The sequence below is a fragment of the Lissotriton helveticus genome, chromosome 11, assembly GCF_964261635.1.
Source record: "Lissotriton helveticus chromosome 11, aLisHel1.1, whole genome shotgun sequence".
Lineage (NCBI taxonomy): Eukaryota > Metazoa > Chordata > Amphibia > Caudata > Salamandridae > Lissotriton > Lissotriton helveticus.
Window position 1 is genome coordinate 528,443,247 of NC_136072.1, and position 25,144 is coordinate 528,468,390.

The 25,144-nt window shown below is 44.4% G+C and overlaps 1 protein-coding gene across 2 annotated transcripts in view; it reads left to right on the forward strand.

Moving 5' to 3' along the window:
• LOC144791492 (ubiquitin carboxyl-terminal hydrolase 47-like) overlaps positions 1 to 25,144 on the forward strand; it is a 340,820-nt gene that overhangs the window by 197,393 nt on the left and 118,283 nt on the right. For both annotated transcript variants that reach the window (XM_078666187.1, XM_078666188.1), the window contains exons 6-7: positions 13,161 to 13,277; positions 23,298 to 23,393. In XM_078666187.1, the coding sequence (XP_078522313.1) occupies positions 13,161 to 13,277; positions 23,298 to 23,393 (213 nt within the window). The remainder of the gene's footprint in view (positions 1 to 13,160; positions 13,278 to 23,297; positions 23,394 to 25,144) is intronic.

Here is a 25,144-nt window from a genome sequence, read left to right on the forward strand (position 1 = left end):
TCCCTTGGGATTGCTCTGCTCCTTCTGGCGCTCGAAATACCTTTCCCCGGTCCCCTGCTCCGTGAAGGGAAGGAAAGGCAAGATGCACAAAGTCCAAGCCTGCGAGCGGCTCCCGCGAAGCGGGGGCCGCGAGGCGTTATGTGCAGTAGGGCGAGGGTGCGGGAAGAGGCCCCAGCTGCGGCCAATGATCTCACCTCAAGGCCCGCTGGACCTTGCAGTCCCGACCCGGCTATTCCCTTGGGATTGCTCTGCTCCTTCTGGCGCTCGAAAGTCCTTTCCCCGGTCCACTTCTCCGTGAAGGGAAGGAAAGGCAAGATGCACAAAGTCCAGGCCTGCGAGCGGCCCCCGCAAAGCGGGGGCCGCGAGGCGTTATGTGCAGTAGGGGGAGGGTGCGGGAAGAGGCCCCAGCTGCGGCCAATGATCTCACCGCAAGGCCCGCTGGACCTCGCAGTCCCGACCCGGCTATTCCCTTGGGATTGCTCTGCTCCTTCTGGCGCTCGAAAGTCCTTTCCCCGGTCCGCTGCTCCATGAAGGGAAGGAAAGGCAAGATGCACAAAGTCCAAGCCTGCGAGAGGCACCCCACATTTCATTCTGTATACGATAGCTCAAAAGGCTAGTGCATTTACTACATATATTCGTTTGTAAATTGCAGATCACAGGTCACAGCCATGGTAAAGTAGCTCAGTGAATTATGCACATGCTGCAAACAATTACATGTAGCCTGCCAGGCTACTCAAACATGTGCTAGTCTAAGGTGGGAAGATGGTGACTCTTGCATAGTATTAAACACGTCTTATTACGTCCCCCCCAAAAAAACAATTCAGTCTGTAATCTCATACCATTTTTCATTGAATTGAACACTCTCAACTGATACATGTGTTGATCTGCATGCTACAGTTCGAATCCTGGTAAGCCATACCTAGTTTTCCATCACTCAAATGAAAGTAAATTGGATACCATTAAATTGGGTAATAATAAAACCTCTCCGTTACAGAATTTATAAACTACTGAGATGCAGTCTGACACCTTTTATAGTATGTTGTCTACATGCAAGTTTAATAATAATGCAATTGCACTCAGAGAAAGAATTACGTGGATTTCTACACTATACACAGACCACCATACCCTACATAAATATACATTGTGATATAGTTAAAAATCATTTGAATATCTCAGTGTACCTATTGAGAGCTTTTACAAGCTAAGATTGTTTCACCCGATGGCCTGCTCCTGGGCCTGAAGAGGAGGTGTTAGCCTCCAACTATGTTCCATTTGACCACTGATTTCTACTTCCAGTCCAGGAACAACTCGGCAACAAATATTACTGATTTTCTGCGAAGTCAATGCATTTGTAGCTTTTTATTGCTGGAAGCTGAACATATTTGTATATGCCTCCTACAGACTGCGCTGCAGAGCACATGTGGCACACAGTGAAGGTACAGGCATCAATGCATGGACATAGTGTTACCACAGTGAACTAGAACCCAGGCCTGGTGACTCGCTTAGCACCTCATTGCTTCTCTCAATGCTGCAAACAGTCGAGGTGTGTGCACCAAAGCACACTGAAATAAGAAATTCTTGGGAACATTGGTCCTGAGCATGGGATTTTCCAGGAATAAAATAGAGCGTTCGCCAGTTTATGTTTTCAATGAACAGTAATCAAACCATAAAACATTTAACAGCATTGAAATGTATCCATGGATTAAGTCTATTACACTTGATTATTCAAATACAGATTTATTGTGGACAATTCAAATTCCTGTACTGAGACCAAGTAGACTAAGTACTGTTTACTTTGATTTGTTGATCATTGGTGCCATAAGGTTTAGATATAATGGAATTGTTGCTAAGGTTTCTTGGCACTCAGTGCAATTTATTGAATCTCCAACGAAAATTGCAATGCAGATATAGCTTTGTATTGATCCTGTTCCTGCTTAAAGCGTTCCAGTGTTTCTTCCACAATTGTATAAGCAGACGATGTCAATTTTTTAACTGATATATTTTTCCTTTCAGAATTCTGAGTTTGCATCTGTTATTCTGAGTGTACCCTAGGGGGCATATTTACAAAGTTGTGGAGAATCGCAAAGTTGCTGCGATGCCTTGCTTCACCTGGAGAGAGCAGATCTGCACCATATCTTCAAAGACATGGAGCAGTTCTGCTCTCTCCATGGGCTGGTGTACTTTTGGCTGCTTATCGCCAACTATGGTGCAAGGGTGTCTCCATTTTGGCCAGGATAGTTTGTGTGTACGAAGTGGTACTTGCACAAAAACTATCCTGTGACGCTATTTCCTCTTTGTATATGTGCAGCAAAGCCACGCAAATTGACATTCTCATGGCTTTGTTAACACCAAAAAGGAATTGGCAATGGGCTGTGTGATGCAACTGCCATACAAAACCTTTGTAAATGTAGGCCAAAAATATTTTTGGTTTCTTTCTCCCTAATCCTTCTGGCTGCTTCCCTTTCATGATTAGCTGGTTTGTGCTTGAGTTTCATGGCTGTCCATGATGTCTTTGACCTATTCTTTAGTTGTGGCCACTCACATTCATTTGTTCATTAAATAATTCAGTATGTTGTGTTAGTTTGGCACAACTTTCCAATTATAGATGTGCTGACATGAACATTACCATACCTGGGATCTACCTTATTTGCTTGTGGTCTGCGACTCCTTTAGCAATCTTTGATGGCATTCATTTGTTTGCAGGTTCCAAATGCTTCTTACTTCAGTCAGTCAACTTCTTAAAAGTGTATTATGAATAGTTCTTACAGCACTCCTGGTGGGTAATCTTTTCATCAAAAAGTTGTGTTTTTGAAAATGTGCCCATCAGGCCGGCCTTTTGTTCTTAGGCCTTGGAACAATATAAAATGTAAATTATATGTCACTTGCAATATAATCCCAAGTCGCACTGTGTAGCAGGGCCGGCTTTAGCCGGTGTGGCCGCATGGGCACTGATCTGGAAGGGGGGAGGGGGTGCTGTGTTTAGCAATAACATCAAATTTAAAAGCACCTGCTGTAGAGATCCTTGTTCCTCCTGCTTTCAGACGGCAATACAAATGTCATAATAATTTGTGATTAATCTTCCTGCTAGAGGGAGGGATCTGAGTTTTGTCTAGTGGCAGTTTTGCCTCACCATAAATGTAGTGCAGAGGGTTACTACGCCTGCTGCAAAGAACAGCTCTGTTTTTTACGTAAATAGCTGAGTGAAATAGTAAAACTAGCCCATGCCAGTGCTTTAACCGCATGCGTGCGGCGGCTTTTCCCGCTGTATGCGGCATTTTTTAAATTACCGCGATACATGACGAGCTCAGCTCGTCATCAGCACATGGCAGGTAACGCTGATGACGAGCTGAGCTCGTCATCAGCATGGAAGGGGTTAAAAATAATGAAATGTATGTGATAGAGGGGCCATGGAGAGATGACGGGCCCTTTTGCCCGGGTGGTAGTGAGGGAATCCGAGGAGGAGGTCATGTGGTTGGGGTGCCAAAAGAGATTGTTGCATCGGGCGCAACCAGCAATAAAGCCGGCCCTGCTGTGTAGTAAAGGTAAAGCCTTGTAAAATAATAGTTTTATGCTTCAGTATCAATTATCAAAAGGAAATGTATCTAATCTTCCTGTTTGTTTCACACTCTGTTAAGGAATTATGTTCCAAGACTATTAATGTTTCTGTATTCTATATGAGGAACATCTTGGCCTTTGAATGCATTCATGAAGTTCCCACTGCATTTCGGATGTACTGTCCTTCATCAGGGTCAATACATCTTACATTCATGATCAAAATCTAAAATGAAACATAATATGAGTAAAAACATATAGTCACATTCAAAATGTATACACTTGTCATCTTGATAACTGAATTTAAGATCTTAAAATAACCCATGTAAAAAGAGATGCAATGAATGCAAAGTATGTTGCATATGACAATAGCCTGTGGTACCTATACTAACGGGAAATATTAGACCAGTAAATGCCATTGTTTGAGCACTATATAATTCTTGGGTGCTCCTGTGCATTAAATTAATCAGCAAAAAATAAATGTTGGGAAAAATGACCATGCGAGTATTGAGTGAAAGCGAGTATTAGTCATAGACAGTCAAAGTAATAACTAATAAATAAACAGACTACGGGTGGGCTTTCGCACCATCATCGGAATTAACCTGTAAAACAGAAGTGCAAGGGGTAGGGGTTAAGAGAAGTTAGTAATGATGGATAGTGTATTTTAAGTGGATATCACAAAAAAGTCCCAAAACAGTCATTCCAAATGCAAAATTATGCATTCACCGTATATGGTTGGATGCCAACACTGGGCAAAATCACTAGGTGAGGTCACTCCACACCAGTTGTTATTCCGTGCCCAAGTTAACGCTGTAGTAGGCATCTGTTTCACGCTGTTGCGTCTTCTGCGGAAATGTTTATTCTTTTTGTCTAGAGCTGCCAGACAACAGGTGGTTCAAGCCCCTAATATATCCTGGCTGGACTACGGGAATGGCTTCTATCTGGGCATGCCTAGTTATTTGCTGGACAGGCATCAGCTTGTCCAGAATGCAGAAGCAGCCCATACCGTCTTTGAGCTCCCTCGGAATGCGCATGTGTCCCACCTTCTGAGGAGCCTCCACTGGCTCCAAGTAAGTAATAAGACTCTACTCGTTAACCAGAAAGCCCTATATAGGACAGCACCAGGGTATCTCAAACGCAAGATTTCATTTTATGCCCCACGAAAAATTCTCCATTCCTCTAACCTGCTGCCAGCTAACATCCCTAATATTAAAAAATCTAGGACAGGGGGCAAGGCTCTCTCCTACCTTGGACCTTCTCTCTGGAACAAAATGCCCCTCCATCTGAGAAGCATTGACTCTACACTTCTGTTCCGGAAAAAAAATTGAAAACTTGGCTCTACTCATGCCCGTAATCCATCCTTCCCCCACTGCTACCCTTCTGCTTTTTAGCACCAGGACACTCCCTGGAGTAACAATGCGCTCTATAAAAACTCCCACATAGACATACACATAAAGGCCTGATTCACAAAGGTAAACTTGTACTTTTGTGTAAGTTTACAGTTGTTTGCTGTTCACAAAGGGCATTTTACGAGTAGAATCTTTACGACTGCTGAGTCTCATCACATAAAAAGATAGGACCGTTCTATCTTTTTATGTGCGGAGACTTGGCAGTCGTAAAGATACTACCGGTAAAATACCTTTGTGAAGATATTCTGGTACATGAAACACCAAAGATAAAAATATCTTGAACAATGAAAACACCTCTAAAACATACTTCCCGCCAAGAGCGACTCACCTTGTGGTACTTCTGGGAATTGTAGTTTTTATTTTTATTTTATTATTTATTTTTTTATTTTAGAAAATAATTCTATTACAATTTATCCATATTCTTTAGATATAAAAGAAAACACATTGCATAGTTTATCTAGCAGAGAGAGCGAAAAAAAAATGCAAGAAAAACGGATACGAATAGATTACATACAGGAAACGAAAAGATACTGATCCTAATGTTAACACTACATAAGTCGATCAAACACACTGACTCACGGTTCCTGGGGGAAAAAAATTAAACGAAGGAGAGCACATTAGAAAACAATACATGTCAATTAAACAGGGACTGAGTAGACCAGGCCTTGATAGGAGACCAGATCTTTTCCCCCCGCATCCTTGACTTAAGCCCCCTAGTAGCATAAATCGCGGTTTCATAGTTATAAACTGCCAGGAACCTAGCGAGCCAGTTTTGGAAACACGGAGCATCTTCCTCTTTCCAGCGAGTAGCCAAAATAATGCGATATACAGCAGGGACGATAAAAAGCATTACTACCTCACTGTGGTGCAGTCTCAAAGTGCAATCATATCCCAGCATAAAAATAGTAGGTGATTCCAGCAGTTCTCGTCCAAACACCTCCCTCCAAAACTCCCAAATAATTTTCTTTAAAAGCCCTAAGCTGTCACATTCGTAGAACATATGCACAAGAGTCGCAGGTCCACTTTTACACCTAGGACAGCTGTCGCTATCAGTTTTCCCCCAAGCATACAATTTGGCCGGTGTATAATAAAGATTATAAACTGTTTTGTACAGCTGGGCCCTAAGATTGGTGGAAAGTAAAAATTGGGAGGCCATTGCTAATACCTTGTCTAAGTCCACATCTGGATTGCCTAATTTGCTAGCCCATGTTGCTTCCGTACGTTCAATATCGTCTGGTGCGTTGGCAAGTAGTGCATTATAAAATGTCCCTATTCTAGAGGAAGATTTCTGAATATCTTCCAACAGGGGTATTCTGTTCCAGTTTATGTTAGGAAGCAAATGATTAATGCTTGATCTAACTTGAAAAAATTTAAAATAATCGCTGCTAGGTATACAATATTGAGTCTGGAGGAAACTAAAATTAAGTTTATTCTCGGAACCTAGAAGATCAAAAAGAGATGTAATTCCATAACTCTCCCAATTGGCAAAAGTCCCATCATTAATGTTTTGCGAGAAGAGAGACGATTGCCAAAGTGGGGAGTATCGGGTATATTTAGGTATTTGCAAATATTTTGTTATTTTAGTCCAAGCTTTGCAAGCCCCTGTAACAATCTTGAATTTGACTTTTTTATAATATCCAGGGTTGTAGTGTCTGAGTAGAAGTCCTCTGGCTTTAGAACCAAGGGCCAACTGGTATATTGATGGAATGTCCGCCCCTGCTTCATCCTGTATAGGACTAACCAAGGGAGCAAATTGCTGTATATATGCAGCCCAATAGTATAGGAACAGTTGAGGGATAGCCAGGCCACCACGATTGTAAGGGAGGGACAAGTATTTGAATGATCTTCTTATCTAGCCATATTGCCAGATGAATTTGGAGATTTGGGAGTTGAGAATTTTGATAAATTTATCATCTACTAATAGGGAAATGGTACGGAATAAATATAGGATTTTGGGGAAAATAGTCATTTTAATATAGTTCCCCCTACCTATGATGGTGAGATGAAGACTATTTACCCTGGCAAGATCCTGTCTTATTGTGTCGATAAGGGGTTCATAGTTAAATTTGACGATGTTTTGAGTTTCGGCAGTGATCTGCACTCCGAGATACGTGGCCTTATAGACCCGCCTAGGATCAGAGCAAAGCGTGTTTTGTGTACATAAAATTACTGTCTTATTCCTATTTAAGGAGTATCCTGTGTAAAACCCAAATAAGAGTGCAGTTGCCTCTATCTCTACTAGGGCTGTCTCCGGATCGGGTGTTAGAATGGCGACATCATCCGCGTAGGCAAGGACTTTAGTCTCAAAGATGCCTGTTACCACAGGGTAAACTCTGGGATTGGCGAGAATATTCAGAATCAGGGGGTTAATATACAAAGCGAAGAGAATTGGCGAGCATGGGCACCCCTGTCTCGTTCCTCTTGTAATACTTATCAAGCCTGATTCCTGCCCCATTAAATATAGTTTTGCTGTTGGATTACAATACATAGCTTTAATTGCTCTTATAAATAAAGCCCCAAAGTTATAATGTTCCAGAATGACCCACAAGTATTCCCAAGACACCCGATCGAATGCCTTCTCGGCATCGAGGAGGATCATTGAAGCTTGGCCCCCTGTTGCAGATGTGATGTCAAAGATCGTAATTGCTCTGCGGGTGTGATCGGTATTGCCCTTCGTAGGGATAAAACCATGTTGCCATGGTCTGACCAGTTGTGCAATGACTCTACTCAGTCGGTTGGCCAGGATCTTGGAATAAAGTTTAGAATCAGAGTTAATTATTGAGATGGGACGATATGAAGCAGTGGAGTCGGCAGGTTTGCCTTTTATAGCAAAGATAATAATACTGGCATCCTTCCAGGACTCTGGTGTTCTTCCACTCCATTGTATCCCAAGAAAAAGGTCTAATAAAATGGGGAGTATTATTTTACCTAGGACTTTATATAATTCCAGGGGGATTTTGTCGGGGCCAGCTGCTTTCCCGGACGCCAGTTCCGACAAAGCAAGTTCCAGCTCTAAGATGGTGATTTCGTTCTCTAGATCATTTTTAGTAAGGTTATCAAGGCTTTTATCTGGGCAGGATAGAAAACTAGTAAGAAAGGTTTTAACGTCTTCACTGTTGTGGTCCTGATCCTCTTGATATAGGTTCTGGTAATACCCCTGGAACACTTTAAGTATGTCTTCTGTTTTGGTGTATTCTACGTTGTTCTCTTTTATTGAGGAGATTGCATTCAGAGAGGCCTGCTGTCTGGTTCGTAGGGCTAATTGTTTCCCTACTCTTTCACCATTCTCGTATAAATTCTTACGCTGAGATCTATAGGATTCTGCCGATTTTTGTGTTAACACTTTATTAAGCTCTGTTTTTCAGATTAAAATCTGACGTAGTATATATGACCCATCTATGCTCCTATTCTCGGCGATTGCGGTTGTATGTTCCGTTTCTAGGTCAGCTAGTTCTGAGATTTTTCTATAGTGCTCGGAGGCTTGTTGCTTCTGTAGTCTAGCTACATAACTAAGGGTTTCCCCCCTAAGAGCAGCCTTATAGCTGTCCCAAACTATGTTTCTGGAGGCGCTAAATTGATTTATATCAAAATAGCCCTGGGTCCAACTTCTAATATACTTAATATAATCACTATTGGCCAGCAGTTTCCGATCGAATGTCCAGTTGCGAGTCTTCCGGGCTATAGGAGACATATTTACTGTCAAAGCCAAAATATTGTGATCTGATATCAGCTTCGGGTATTTTGTAATGGTGGCTTTATTTGAAATATTTCTAGTAGTGAAAATATAATCAATCCTGGTGTGTTTATTGTGAGGATGAGAAAAAAATGTGTATCCTGGATCTTCAGGAAGTTTTAGGGACCAAATATCTACAAGATTATGACTAGTTATTAGTGAGCTAATTGCTTTGAATACCCTTGGTTTGCGGCCAGAATAATTTGAGCTGATTATGTTGTTGAGATCTGAGCCTAATGAGATATTAAAATCCCCTGTGAGAATTAATGGGCTGGGCCATCCTGCTAGATCAGTTTCTAATGTCTCAAGTATAGATGAGTCATCCAGGTTAGAGCCATAGACCGAACATATTGTCACTCCGAGAGTCAGTTCGACTATTGCCCATCTACCATATTGGTCCTGGGCCTATTTAACCGGCTTGCCTAGAAACCTTTTACCTAGGATAGCAACACCCCGTGTATTAGCTGTATGTGTTGTGGTTACTAGGATATCATACCCCTGGATTTGTAAAAAAACTCCTATTGTTCCAAGTCAGGTGGGTTTCTTGTAGACATATAATGTCTGGTGAGTGTCGCTTAATTATTTCAGCAAGTCGGCCACGTTTATCCCTATAAAGGAGCCCCGCAACGTTCCAACTCCAAACAGTTATCCCCTCCATTGAATGCTGGATATTATTCCCTTGTATCTTATCGCTGAGTTTATGTTTGTTTTAAAAGAAATGACCTTATAAGAGAAGTGCTTTATTCTTTGCATTGGAATTATTTTCTGTTTTTTGTGTTTTCTCCCTTCTCCCACCCACCTCCCCCCCCAGCTCTGTCCCGCCCCCCCCCTCCCATCCCCTCCCTCGCTCCCACATTGAGGCAAACAGACTCCATCAGAGTCTTAAGAGCGATGTATGTGATCACAACAACCGAGCCCCCCCCCAACGTGCTAACAAAAGAAATCACTTATTACAAACCGAGAAGAAAAAATAAGATGGAGCTCGACTATAACACCAGACCAGCTACATAAACTTTGTTTTCGTTGTTGCTAACTCTTAATGAGCCACAATAAGCATACACCTTGAGGTGATAAACAGTCCACTTCATGCTACCCTTCAGATTGCTTAAGATCGTAAACTGGCTAACATTGAGCTTCAGTGTCATTCAAAAAAAAAAAAAAAAAGGCCACAAAATAAAACAGTGAAGGAAATGAAAAAAGGAAGAACAAAAACACAAAAATTGGCAATGTGGCCTATTAATGTCATGTAGTTCATCTGTACACAATGCTGAATCGGTACTTGCGTTACCCTAGGTTCCTAAACCAGCAATTCACTTTACCCCCTGCATCATTTAGGCTTCTGCCTATGTTAAACTATTCAAATATTCTTGGGCTTTGATTTCAGAATCAAAGAATCTTGTCTGACCCCCAAGAATGACTTTTAAGCGTGCGGGGTTATTGAGGTAAACCGTCGCCTTTTTATCTTGAAAAGGTTTGATGAGCTGGCGTAGCCTCCACCTCCTCTCGACTGTGGTGTGACAGAAATCGGGTCTCGAAAAATAGGAGATGTCATTCAAGGTACGTTTGGTCTCCGGTCTAGCTTTCTCAGAGACCGCCTGTCTCAGCAGGAAGTTCCCAAAATAAACTAGAATAGCCCTGGGGTAGGTGCCAGGTTTCGCGGGGGTTCTCAGTGTGAGTGGCATACGGTGTGCCCTCTGTATCTCAACATCCCAGTTCCATTTTGACAGCTCGGGAAGGGAGTCTCGTAGCAGGCTAATAACAAAGGAACGAACATCATCCCCTTCGGCTTTTTCGGGTACACCCAAGATGCGGAGGTTGTTCCTGCTTTGGCGATTTTCAAAGTCCTCCAGCTTCCATCGAATGTCCCCAATTTGTGCTTCATTGGACTCAACTCGTTCTCTGATGGCCACCACCTGTCTCGTTTGTTAAGGTTCTATTTTCTACTTCGGTTAACCGATCGCCAAATGATCCACATGTCTTTACTAATTTCCTCACTACACCTTGCACCTTTCGAAGTGCTGCTTGTGCTTTTCGCCCATCCTGGGAGGTCTCTTCCCGATGGGCTGCAATGGCCTGTAGAACAGCATCTATATATGGTGGGGCTGATTCCAAGGTAGGGGCAGTAGTTGCGCCATAAGTGGGGAGAATCAAGGGGGTTAGTTGCTCAGTGTTCAAATGATCCCAGTCGAGGCCTCCCCCATGAGTCTTGCTGGTCCGTTTTCTGCCTGCTTTTTGCTTGGGTTTCACAGTCTGGGCATCGTCCGCTTCAGATTTGCTATCAGATTCATCCGTGAGACACGATGTATCCCCCCATTCATCCTCAAGCTCGGCATCGTCAGAGAAGGAAAAAAAGTCTGTGGTCTCTTTTTCTGAGTCTTTTTCCAAGACCCCGCGAGTGGTGCACCCATTGCCAGCATCTATGGGGAAGTCAGTAGTGGTGTCAGAGAGCACCTGTATTGGGGTACCCCCTGCTGCTGCCGTATATGTAGCTTGCTCACTGGTTCTTCCAGCGCAGGGACTCGGGCATGCACTTTGGCCCACTGCAATGGCTCTATCCGGGATTGGAGAGCCGGGACTACCCCCAGGGTTTTCTTGAGCCTGTATTTGCACTTGGCCGCTACTTGTTACATCAGTTACGCCAGTGTCTTTTCCAAGATCAATAATGTCGTCAGCCCCCCCCCGAGCTGGGGTTAACCTCCGTTGCCTCAGGCCCCCCATTAACATACATAGTCACAATATTGCTGTGTGTGTGTAGGATTGGCATATTCGATAATTTGCTCACCTCAATAATCTCTGGTGACTCTGCTGAGCCATCCGGAGCTCCTTCAGTTTCAGTTCGAGGAGCAAATCCGGGTTCTGAATCAATTTCTTTGCTATACCCAGCCGCTATTGAGCTCTCAGTAATGGCAGTCGGAGTGGGGCTGTTGCTGCAAGGTACGGGTGAGCCCTGGCACTGCCTCTCATGACCCGGATGCAAACCCTTCCGCATCAGGTCCACGATTGATGGCCCGGTTGGTTCCTTATGAGCGGTTTTCTTCCGGGCCCCAGCCGGATCCGACATCACGATCTTCTCCGCCCTGGATGCTTGTGGAGGGGCAGAAACTACGGGGACACTGACTTCTGACGCCCGGCATCCCGCTCTTCAAAGCCGGCATTCTGTTTGCCCACGCCGCGGCGTTCGGCTGCCTCCCTCTGGGTTTGTCTGGGGGCCCTTGCGCGGGCGGCTGCGGAGGGTACTGGCGGAACCTTAGGAGCCATCCCTGTTGAAACTGGAGCCGATGCCGATGTTGAGACTGGAGCTGTGGCAGGGGTCAGGTTCGGGCCTGCGACTGAATGGTGAGTGCTACATATGCATATGCAGCAGGCAGGGTCTCTTGGCGGCTGCTGCTGGAGGCGTATTAGCAGGATAAAATGCTTTAAAACAGCACGCCCGATATAACTGTAAAGTGCAATCGCTGGATGCATAGGGGGAACCGGACCCGCTATGGCGAACCAGCAGGGTAGATTCCAGAATTCCAGAGTTTCCAAGGTGGTGAGGGCTGGTTAGGATTTTTTTTTTCTACTCCTCCTTTCGTAGTTCAAAGTGGCTAAGAGTTTAGCATGTTCAAGGCTGGCAGGTTACTTTGCGGAAGCCGCTATGAAAAGCAGGAAAACAGGAACTCCATAGCATGAGGGGAGAGGACCAGGAGTGTGATCACCGCGATCCTAGTCAGATCGCCATCTAGCCTCCCATAACTGGTATTTTCGTTCCTAATCCTTTCCTTCCCTTCGGGAATTGTAGTTTTACAGAGAAAAAAACGGAGTTTGACTTAAACCTTTGCTCCCACTGGGAACTTAGAAAATTCGCCAGTTGCAGTAGTCAGAAAGTGATATATGTATATGGTAGAATGTCCCTACAGAATCAAAACTGACTGAATTACGACACGTAAGGTGAAAACAAGTATCATCTGTTGTAAACAAATACAGCAAAACACACAGTCCATTTCTTAAAACACAAGCGCAGTCACAGCCGTTTATGTGCTAATTCACATGTTTATCAATCAGATGTAGCCAGTTATAGAGACTAAATTAATTATGTGCATCAGAATTATAGACAGGTGTTCAGCATCTGGCAGTAGCATTGCGACATAAAGTGATGAATTACTTTTCAACTGAGAGGTAATTATAAAATGAGGTGATGCAGCAGTGACAGATGCAAAAAGCCATACATTTGTAAGGCGCCCAGACATGAAGAGATATGAAGTATCTCAGCTGGTAAGTAGATTTATATTTGAAAGTGTTTTATCTGGAAAATGTGTTTCTAATGTGAAGTGACTTTACTGTGCCTCTAATCTGCAAGTAGAGTGGAATGGAAAGTGATGCCATGCCTCACAGCGTTAAGATAAATGTGTAATGCTGTGAGGCAGTTTCAGATGTTGTCATCTTTCATCGCATTTGAAATAAATATATTTTATTTACATTTTTAGATGTTCAACATACAAGTGGTCCATTCCATCATCTGTGAAAAATGCAAAGAAAAAGACACTATTCCATATACCTGGCTGAACCTCCCAGTGTCCATACAGAAGGAAAACCCATCCGTGGTAAGGCACATTTACTAACACATTAAATACATTGCACTCTATGAGGAGGGATAGACATTACGACTATGTCTCTCCTCCTCATAACAGTCGTTACATATTCCGTGGAGAGTGCATATTCTAGAAAACAAGTATCTCTGCTTACATTCTGGAATTTTGAAATATTTAGCTTTGATACTCTTTTAGGGTGTATTTATACCCAACCCCTCATGAGAAGTCTTTGTTTTCTATTCTATGATATGTACAACGCCTCACTGGAGGCTGTATATGGTTGAATTTTCTCTTGTGTATATCTAACTTCCATTTTGTTTTTTAGGTCTCGCAGAGAGACCTATTGCCACCCATCCACAAAGCTGAGTTTTACGATCCGGATTTGTAGAAGTGCAGGTGCTCGTGACCGCGCTTCTATCCCCCTGCCTTGCTCTTCAAAGGCTCCCCTTACCATTTGCTTGATGGCCGGGACTCTCTTCAGGCAGCTGATTGGCTGTCCTCAAGGAGGATTCCCAACAGTTTTCGAGCTCGTGGACGAGCTTGCCCGATCCTTCCCCCTGCCAGCAGCATTTGGCACATCAAAGGCTTCGCTGCCACGCCCCCCGCCGTCACTTATTCACGGCCGCAGGCCGTGCCTCCCTGTGCGTCACTTATTCACGGCCGCAGGCCGTGCCTCCCTTCTACTTCCCCTGCTCTCTTCCCCCAGTCATTGTTTGGTAAATGTTCCTCTTGCTCTGGTCCTGAGTTGCGTTTATGCTCCGTCTGCTATAAAGAATGCATGCACTCAGCGCTGCCTGTCATTAGAGATACTTGGAAACATGTCACCGCTCATTTCGGTAGATTGCCCTCGATTGAGCCAGCCAGTCCTGCTAAAATAGAGCTATGCGCTCTTTCTATCTGTTCTGGATCTTCCCAAACTCAGACTAGTGACCTTTGCTCTCCAACTAAAACGGATGTGCGTATATTGATCCCTTTACTCTTCAGCGATTACCCTGAATCGCCTTGCAGCCCGTTCTGCTCATAGCTTCTTTTGTGTGCAGATTTTATATAACGCGAACTCGACCCGCAGGTATTGGAGCGCTTCACATGAGCACCAGTTATGTTACACAAGGACACTTTCATTGTGTGGTAGGCGCAGGGAGATAAAGTGATCAGAATCACAGGATGCTGAGCCCACGCCGAGGCTCCAACTCGGTTCCCCAGCAGCATTTGGCACATCAAAGGCTTCGCTGCCCCGCCCCCCGCCGTCACTTATTCACGGCGGCAGGCCTGCCCTCCTCTTGCTGTCTGTAGTTCCTTTCACCCCCGCCGTCGTCCTGCTGTCCGTGGTAACTCTCACTCATTGCTTCTGTTGCATATGTTTAAACTTGCTGTTATATCGGCCCTTGTGTAGCACTAGCAACGGACTCCAACCTCTCATCGTGAAAATTAGTACAGAAGGAAAGATAGCTCAGAAGAGGAACGTTGACAACAGAGAAGTGTCACAGACTCAACTCAGCCGTTCACCCTCATGAGGATGATGAAAGGAGTACCCATAGTTATTTTCATAGCTTTCAAGATGTCATGTTTTGATGCCATGCCACATACCACTCACTTGAAATCATTTGCAATTTCTGCCAGGTATTGGAGCGCTTCACATGAGCACCAGTTATGTTACACAAGGTCACTTTCATTGTGTGGTAGGCGCAGGGAGATAAAGTGATTTGATCAGAATCTCAGGGTGCCCGCCCCCGCCGTCACTTATTCACGGCCGCAGGCCGTGCCTCTCTTCTACTTCCCCTGCTCTCTTCCCCCAGTGCTTGTTTGGTAAATGTTCCTCTTGCTCTGGTCCTGAGTTGCGTTTATGCTCCGTCTGCTATAAAGAATGCATGCACTCTGCGATGCCTGTCATTAGAGATACTTGGAAACATGTCACCGCTCATTTCGGTAGATTGCCCTCGATTGAGCCAGCCAGCCAGTCCTGCTAAAATAGAGCTATGCGCTCTTTCTATCTGTTCTGGATCTTCCCAAACTCAGACTAGTGACCTTTGCTCTCCAACTAAAACGGATGTGCGTATATTGATCCCTTTACTCTTCAGCGATTACCCTGAATCGCCTTGCAGCCCGTTCTGCTCATAGCTTCTTTTGTGTGCAGATTTTATATAACGCGAACTCGACCCGCAGGTATTGGAGCGCTTCACATGAGCACCAGCCATCTGTTCCACAGCCTTACTCGGATTTCTCCTCCCCCTCCCCAGCCAGCTTCCCCCAGGCCGTGTTCCCTCCCACCTTTCCTCCTCTGTCCCTCTCTTGCATTTAATATATATGAGACAAGTTTGATGCTTTTGTTAATTTTAATAATTTTTTAGCTTTACTGCGCGCAAACACGCCGACTACAACTTCTCTGTCAGTCAGCTGCACGTTTTTTATTCCACACCCCCCCCTCACTCTCATGGTCCGTGACTCTCATCTGTATCCGTTATTGCATGTAATATATATGAGACAAGTTTGATGCTTTTGTTAATTTTAATTATTTAACTTTAGTGCGCGCAAACACGCTGACTACAGCTTCTCTGTCAGTCAGCTGCACATTTTTTATTCCATCCCCCCCCTCACTCTCATGGGCCGTGACTTGCATTTCTTTGTACATTCTCCCTTCTTGGTGCTCGCCTCAGTTTTTACCAGACACTCTCACGTCACCCCCTGTCCCCCTGTTTTCCTACGGCCTCTTTCATTCCCTCTTATCCACGATTTTCTTCTCGACCACCACCAGAGCATCACTCAGCACCACCACAGCATCACTCAGCACCACCACAGCATCACTCACCACCACCGCAGCATCACTCAGCACCACCACAGCATCACTCAGGGCCTCCACAGCATCACTCAGGGCCTCCACAGCATCACTTAGGGCCTCCACAGCATCACTCGGGACCACCACTATCGGCCTCCCTCTATCTATCACCCTCCCTCTATCTATCTATCGCACTCACTCTATCTATTGCATCACTCAGCACCACCACAGCATCAATCTGTGCAACAATTCAACAACAACTGGTTCAAATATGTTCTCTCAATGTTTCAAGCTTTATTACAAATGTCACAAAAAGATGTTAATATTTCACTTCTGTTCTTGGATTTTTGTCACAATAAAATACACTTATCATAATCTTCACAAAAGTCATTTACAAAAGTTTAAGCTATTGCCATTATAAATTACAATAATTTTCATTTAAGTATTAATTATTTAAAAAAAATTAAAAGCCATTGTTATTTGTAATATCAATACATCTAAGTCACGTCAATACAACACATATTGCAGTACAAATGCTATAGGTGTCACATTTGCGAAAGTTAAAACAATTGGCATTGTCAATGACAAAGCTATTAATTTAGCTATTTTCAAAACCAACACAATAATTAAAAAATTGTCATTTACAATACCAATAGCTCAAACTTTCCTAATGCGAGACCTATTGCATTGCAAATGCTTGTTTACAATATGATGGTACATTTGTTGTTTTGTATAGAAGTCTGTGCTGCAGTTGCTATTTTCGGTCTGTCACTGACCAAGCCCATGGGTAGATCTACCTTTGGGTTTTTTAAGACTTGTTGTGAGGTTTTATGTAATGCTAACACCTCCTACCAGTTGCTTCTGATGGATGGTTCTAACTGCAGATTCCTCTCCTTAGAATATCCCCCAGGCACCAGTCTGTATCCGGAAAATTTCTTAGCAGTGCTCCCGTCATTTTGGTACAGTTGTAATCACAAATTTATTCTGTCGGATGTTTGTTTAGAGGAATTATTTAGGAGTGAGAAATAGGCCAGAAGAAGGTCCTCTTCCTGTACAACCCATGAAAATACAATCCACACATGTTAGGAATAGTCCACAAAGAATGGACTATGTATTACATCAGTGGTAAACAGCATTAACAAAGCAAGTGTTCCAAAAGCTAACATGTATATGCAGATGCATAGTGCTTGTGAGGAGTGCAAAGTAAGTGAACAATGAGTAAAAACAAAATGGTAAACAAAATGCCTAGAGAATATTTCATTTTAGTACAGCAAACTCTAACATTTTGAAAGTGTTCCTGAATCACACATATAACATCCAGGCATCAGTTAAATTTAGTGTTGACTTTTCAACCCTTGGTAATTTTATCCTTAGTAAACCAGGTCCTAGTGTGTATCTTTCAGTATGCTGTGTTATACCTTGCATGTGTAATAAATACTTTTTTCTTACCAAAAGTAAGTATTGGACTGGGCAATCCGATTATTTGGCTCACTGTTTGTATTTTGAGATTTGGTCCTCTTCTTATCGTGCATCTACCTCCCCCCAGAAGCCTTGGAATCCTCGACCCACGCTACCACTGAGAGTCAAGTGCTGACTGGGTAGTACTTAGCCCCTCTGGAAAGTGTCCAGCTTTGAGAACACGGTGGCTCCATTGAGACGAGCGATCATATCACTGATATGAGGTCCAGGATGTCTTTCCCTCTCGCTGGCGGTGTTCGGGGCACGCATGTCCACATAGAGGCGTACTTTGTTATTTTAACCTTTCTTGGGTACGACTACCACCGGAGACACCCATGGAGTGGGCCCTGTGGATCTTTCAATGATGTCCGTCCGCAGTAGGTCTTGGAGTTCTTCGTCCACTGCCTGTTGTAGGTGAAATGGTACTTTTCTATGGTGTTGTGCTACTGGGGGCACCCGATCATTAATGTGCAGTTTGACCTTGAATTGGTTAAGTTTCCCGAGACCCTTGAATAGGTTTGGGAATTTGTTGACGATGTCTGGGCAATTATCCACGGTGTATAACAGTTCAACAAGTTTGAGGCGCTCCCCTGTTGGCAAACTGAGGAGGCAGTCCGCTGCATCGGGACCTTCAATCACATGGATACGGGCTTGGATCTGTCGGTTTTTGTAAGTTAGAGTCGTGCGGAACTGTCCTAGGCAGGGTAGGGGTTTCCTGGACATCCATGTGTAGACTCGAAGAGCGGCTGGTTCTAATTTTGGCTGAGGCTTCATACTGTTATATTCCATGGCACAGATGTAGTTTAAAGATGCTCCTGAGTCTAGGACAAAGTTCGCCGGTTGACTTCCTATTTGAATGTTCAGCCGTGGATATTTTTTGAGTCTGTCGGGTTCTGACACCATGAAGACATACTCGTCACAGTCTTGTGACACAGGCGTGGGAGAGGACGATTCCTGAGACGTTGACCTCCGAGATTTCCGTGAAGCAGTTGAGTGAGTGCTTGACCTCGACGAGCTAGAAGAGCGACTTTCCCTCCCTTTTACTGCTCTGATGTGGTGTAGGGTTCCTGAACTTGACTTGGCTGTCCTTGTTTCCGACCGGCGGGTTTAGCAGTGATTTTCTCTCCCACAACGATGGCATCGTTGTCCTAAGGCAGGACATTGTCCCGAGTGTGGGTAGTCTTGACCGCATCTGTAACATTTTGAGGCGTATGATAGCTTCGGGCTCCATGGCGTGATGGGGTCGCTCGGGTCTTCTGCGTCAGTCTGTGCGACTTGCGGCGGTCTGAATAGCGTTTCGAGTCCACGTGTGATTGCATCCGAAAGGCTTGCTCTTTTTTCTCTGACTTGCTAGCTTCCATTCTCTTAGCGTGGTCTTCGGCCTGATCATTGATACGCGTGAGTTCTTTGATCTCTTCAAGTGTGTAATGTTTCTTCAGCAGTCTGCGAAGCAGTGATTCCGATTGGCATCCCTCGATGATACGCAGTCGTAGGGCGTCTTCCATGTTGAACGCATCGAACTCGCAATACCGTGCTAGGCACCGAATGCGAGCAATGAAGTCGCACATCGGTTCATCTTTTTCTTGGGAGGCAAGGTTGAACGTGTACCGTTCGTAGTCCAGGTTTCGTTTATGCATGAACTTCCGATCTAGGGCTCCTTTCACTTCCTCATATGAAATGGTCGTGGCGGCAGTTAATTCTTTGATAATCTGTGCAAAGTCTTTTCCTATCAGGTTTCGCAATGCTATGAGCTTCTGCTTGGAGTCTTGCACCTGGGACCCTGTCATAAAGTCCTCAAAATCCTCTGCCCAGCTCTTCCACATCGGCCCCATGCTGTTCCCAGACGTTAGCTCTAGGGGCTCTGGCGGGCGTAGATATGGTACTCCCATCATCATCGGGTGCGGTTGCGGGACTTGCTGGGTGGACCCTGTGGCTTCTGTGCGCGAAGTATCGGGTTCACCAGGCATCTTGAGTGCCTATTTGCGTTCACTTGACTTTGTAACGCCTTATTTCTGTGGATTTGAGGGTTTTTATGAGGTTATTTGCACTTGCCTGACCTCAAGATGGCTGCCGTAGTAGGGGCCAATGTAATCCTATGTCCAGCGCCGGACTTCAAAATGGCCGCCGATGGGGACACAGGTCTTCTTTTTTGCTCACAGGCTGCTCTCACTTCTGGCAATTATTTTTGGCAAGAGTAGTCACTGTTCAGACTCATCATTTGCGCGCTGCTGCTCGTGGCTGCTAGCTCTTCTGTGACTCGCCGTTTTAGTGCGATCGCGTCTTTTTTCGCGCCTTTTCCGCACTTTCGGGCCGGTTCCTGGCGTAAGCAGACACACGCTGCAGTCGCAGTGAGGGGGCAAGCGGTGGATCAGTGAATCCCACCCTCGTCGCCAGTGTCTTGTTCTGGCCCCCCCAATAATACTCGGACCCGGAGCTAGGGTTTCAGGCTTCTTTATTCTCACACTGCAATCCCCTAACTGACTTCCTGTCCTCCTGGTCCCTCCCTATCCGTTTCCGCCTGCCCTGTATGCAGACAGGGTCAGGCAGACGACACACTGTTCGCCTCATCATGTTAAAGTTCAAATACCTTGATTGTTGGGATTTCGCCTCGCCTAATGCTCTTGCCATGGTCTGCTGCAGTGTTTTGGTACTGATTGTGCGGAGGGTAGTGGAGCTATACTGTGTAAATCACTTCCTGCTGGGTTAGCAGGCTAGTTGTTTGGGGGGAAATAGCATTAAAGCCGATGCTGGGACAGACGCGCAGTGGGCATGCCGCTTGCGTGCCAAAGGCAAGCCCGTCTGCACCTTTCTGCGACCGGCCGGTGCCAGGGGCCTGGGCATCTGCTCAGTTCACCTCAGCTCCCCTACATTATAGCTCAATGGAGCTCAGGAACCTGGTCAGACTAACTCCACACCACCGTTGTGACCTGTAGATCTATTGCAGGCGATTCCAAGCTGTGGTGAGTGTAGTTTTATGCTCAGAGCAACATTGGAGCACAAGTCAACACGATCTCAGCATTTGTCTGCCCTTTTTTATTCTGTGAACTGCCGCTCATTAGCTAAACACAATATGGAACTACATGACTTTACAACCGACCACTCCCAAGATGCCATGTTTTTAACTGAAACTTGGCTGTCACAAACCACAGCCCCAGATGTCCTTACAGCCATACCACAGGAACATGCTATTGTCAGACCAGATAGACCTATTTATCGGGCTGGTGGGGTTGCAATAATCTATAAGCAAAGCTTCCAGTGCACCTTCTCAGAGATTGCCATATCAGGTTCTGAGGGGGCGTTCTTTTCGCTTGCAATAGTAGGCAACCTTACCTTAACAGGGTTATTAATATATAGACCACTATGTTGTACCTTTTTGCATTCTGATATGCTACTCACCACATAATACTTCGCTGGTCAGCCTTCCAATGCGCGCAGATGGACTAAAGTGAGCTTTTATGCAGCTTTTATGCAAGCACTGAAGAAGAATTATCTGGTGCTTGATCACAGCATCGACTCAGCACACTCACAAGTGACAGATTGGATGAAGGGTGCACTAGAGGAGATAGCAGGAGATACTGAACATACTCTTAGAAGGATGAAGCCATCATCCACTTGGTTCAATGAGGAGTTAGGTACTCCGAAGAAAGAATGCAAGCGCCTAAAACGCAACTGGCGCAAAAATTGTAATCCTGCTGAGTTACTGCTGTGCCCTAAAGAAGTACAACAGACAGATCAAGATTAGACGGTGTAATTTCTATGTAGCAAAAATAGATATGGCGCAAAACTCTTCTCGTGGACTATTTTCCATAGTTAAGTCACTCTCTTCTTTAGAACGGGTTTCGGCTGTGACCCCCCCCCCCCCGACCAAAGACAGTTGTAACACCATTGCTCACTTCTTCTGTTGTCTCCATCTATACCTTCTTCCCTGATAAAGCTATAAACACCCCATGCCTCCAACCATGATGTGAACCCCTAATGTTCTGGAGTATGGTACAGTCTGCTTAGCCCCTGTGCTATGTGATCTTTTAAACAGCTCTTTCAGGATCGGATAGGTTCCCAAATCGTGGTAACATGCTGCCATAGAGCCACTACTAAAGAAACCTTTGTTGGTCACCAACAAACCTGAGAATTTTAAAACTATCTCACTGCTCTCTTTTGTGTCAAAAGTAGCAGAAAAATACTTAAACTTACATCTTTCTGCATGCAGTCTGGCTTTCGACCTCAATACAACAAAGAGTCAGCTCTCCTGTTGGCCTCCTTTTCCATCCACCAGGCAGGTGATAGGGGAGATACCACCACTTTGCTACTACCAGACCTTAGCGCAGCATTTGACACTGTGTCATATAGGCTACTACTTGATTGGCTATACGATCATTGAATTGATGGCACACATTACAGTGGATAGCTTCTTTTCTACAACATCGATCTTTTCAGGTGACACAAAAAATTTTTTTGAAGGTCTTTACACTACAGCAGGGAGTACATCAGTTCTCTTCCCTGAGTCAAGAGAGCTCATATTGGAGGGCGTTCTTTCAACTACCTGGCAGCCAAGATGTGGAACTCCTTACCCCTTGGGCTCAGGCAAGAAAAATCCGAAATAGTTTTCCACAAGAATTTAAAAACATGGTTTTTCAGGTTCATTTAGAGTAGGATTCTCACATTCATGTTCTGGTTTATAGGACTGATACCCCCGCGCTGCGACACGTCACCTGACGTAGCTATGCGCTTTATAAATCTCAATATTATTATTATTATTATTAAAAGATGACTTATCACTTCTTAACCTTCAATTGAAACAGTTGCACCTTTCATATTGGACACAGATAAGCTGTGTTACGCAAAGTGACAGCCTCCTACTGAATACATTTTATTTCACTAGTAACTGTAAGAAAGGCTGTGTTTCTCTGTATTTATGTCTATAATTATCTATACCGTGGAAGCATTCTGTCAATGGAATAATACCACTCAAATCAAAGGGCCTTAGAAAAGGCTTCACTCTCGCAAACCTTTCTGTTCCTCCCTTCCATATCTCCGCCCCATATTTTTTCTCTTATGCTTGCTTAAGGGTTATTCTGATTGTTTATACTTGACGTTCTGATGATCACGAAATGTCTAATTGTTAAATCTTATCAGAGATTTCATTAATGTTTTAAACTTTGTTGTATCTAATATAAAACAATTTAAAAGACCAGTGACAACAAAGCTTTGGAGGTATTTTGAGGCAAAGGCTCATCAGCCTTCAGATCTTTTTTAAAGTGAACCTGATCATTTTTATGGGAAATGCGACCTATAATGCGACCTATATGTGGCAAGGTTTACGCCTCTCTTTAATTTCTGCGTTGCACCCACTGTAATTTTACAGCATTATTCAATTTGGATTTTAAAATATGCAAAGCATGACAGCCAAAGAGAAGCTGAAAAGGCAAAGTAGCATTTCCACATAGAAAATCTACAGCTCTGATGAGAGGGAGTGAACCTGCTCTAGAGTCATAGTCTTCATCTCTGTGTGATAACAAGAACATTACATCTCACAACTGTGTACTTCGACCAGATACATCGTATAAAATGGTTTGAGATTCATCATATTAGAGGTTAAAGAACTTCAAACATGTCTAAACTGATGTGGCCGCTTTGGAGTCAGTCTATCAGTTAACGTAATTGCAAAGGCGCACATCTGAACTTAAGCAATGAAACAGTCAAAACAGGTCTCCTACTGCCCAGTATACCTCTAACATGTTGTTTGCTCAAAAACTGACCAGCTGTAAGGTCTTGAATTTGAAACATACTTTTTCCTCTTACAGCAAGAAGCTATCAACTGTTTTCTTAAGAAGCATCGATTTGAGAGTGACAATCAGTGTTACTGCGAAATCTGTGGAAAGAAGGAAGATGCCATTTCGGTAAGTGTGGAGTTTGACTAATGCGAACAGAATCTTTGTTATTACCGCTGACTGGGAGGTGCAGCCAATCCTAAAGGGAGGGTGTCTAACTTCCCCCTTGGGCGGCAGACAAAGGGCACAGCAGCAACATGGCGCAAGAGTGCGTCAAGGAAAAGGCCAGTGAGTGACCAGGAAGTTTGTGTTCAAAGGGCCCAAACAAGAAAGAAGGGCGTGGTCGCAAGCAGGGCCTAAAAGGCGACCGGGACAAGCAGTCCCCAGCTGCCCGGACAAGGTCCTTGGGATGCTTCAGGGCAGGGATCCTTGAAGGCAGACTAAAGGGTAAGAAATGGTCAGTATTGAGCGGACATGGCACTTACAGTCCAGGCATGGCCATGGGGCCACACACGCCAGCCATTCGATAGCAAGTTGAAGCTTCGAAGCTGCGACCCACAGTACCACGTAAGTGACAGAAATAGAGCCGTCATGAGAGTTGGAGAGTGATTTATGACAACCTCGAAGAGACATCAGGACTTGAATGATGATGCATAGCAGAATTAAGCAAGTTATGGTTATTAATAAGTAATACATTATAGGATTTACACTGTATAACCTGTTATGAAAATGCCTTATGTTTAGTTCAAGATAAGCCAGAATGAGCATGTTGATGACCGATGTCATCATGACAAGTGTGTACCAAATTAGGATGTGAATAAACTGCGGCCATTCTAACACCACAAAAAGGTCTTGGTGTACATAATTGATGGGAAAAAGGACCGGCTCAAGGGCCTGTGAGTTGCTCGCGCAGCTGGGAGGAGGAGGGGGGTTACCTGTTGCATGAAACAAGTCAGATCAGCTATGATGTAGCACCTAGTGTTTTTTGGGCAGGTCTTAATTTGAGCTGGTGGTTGTCGGAGGGGGCCACCATCACTTATTTTTGGGGACCAACACTTATTTTTCCTCATCTGCCTTTTCCCGAGAGCAAGAGAGGAAGACACAAACAAAGAGGAAAGAGGGGGAAAGATAGAAAAACTGTCACAAAGGGAGAGAGCGGGAACCTGCAAGAGTGATAAAAGGAGGCAGGGAGAGTCTTGCATTGATTTAAAGGGGCCTGAGGTGGATTTAAAACTATCAGCCTTGGCAGGGCTTTAGGTGGGATATCAAAATTGGGGGAGGGGTCTCTCAAAAGGGACTTGACTGATGTAATTAAGAGTGTGGCTTAAAAACACTTAAGCTAAAAATCTGTGCTTAGCATTGTGTGCCGCTCGACTGGTATTTCGCTGCTTCTGTCATTGAACCCAGATACATAATACAACAAGTAACATCACAACTACAAGCCAGGACTATTGACTTTGTCAATGGTTGGTACTTGCCTAAAATCAAAAAGCAGCACCTCTGGCTTCGTTGTATATAATATTGAAAAAGCTTCAGTTCTGACAGGATGAGACTGTGAAAGAACTATAACAAGTTTCTTTGAAGTTACAACAAAGGCAGTGAAGGGTGGTACTGCTGCAGAGGCAAGATTTTGTTTTTCCATCGATGGTGAGGGTAAAAATGATGAGTCTGATAGGGACCCCTCCCAGCACCTACTTTTTAGATCTGCTGGTGCTGAGCACATCCAGGACCTGGCCCACGTAAAGCCCTGAGCCTTGGTATTCAGTGCACTGTTGATTAAAAGTGCTGGCTGTGGACTTCTAAACAAAGCTATGGGCACCAACACTCTTTCTTTTACAAATTAAGCACTGCTTGTGAGTCTAGTATTGATCCATGTTTGG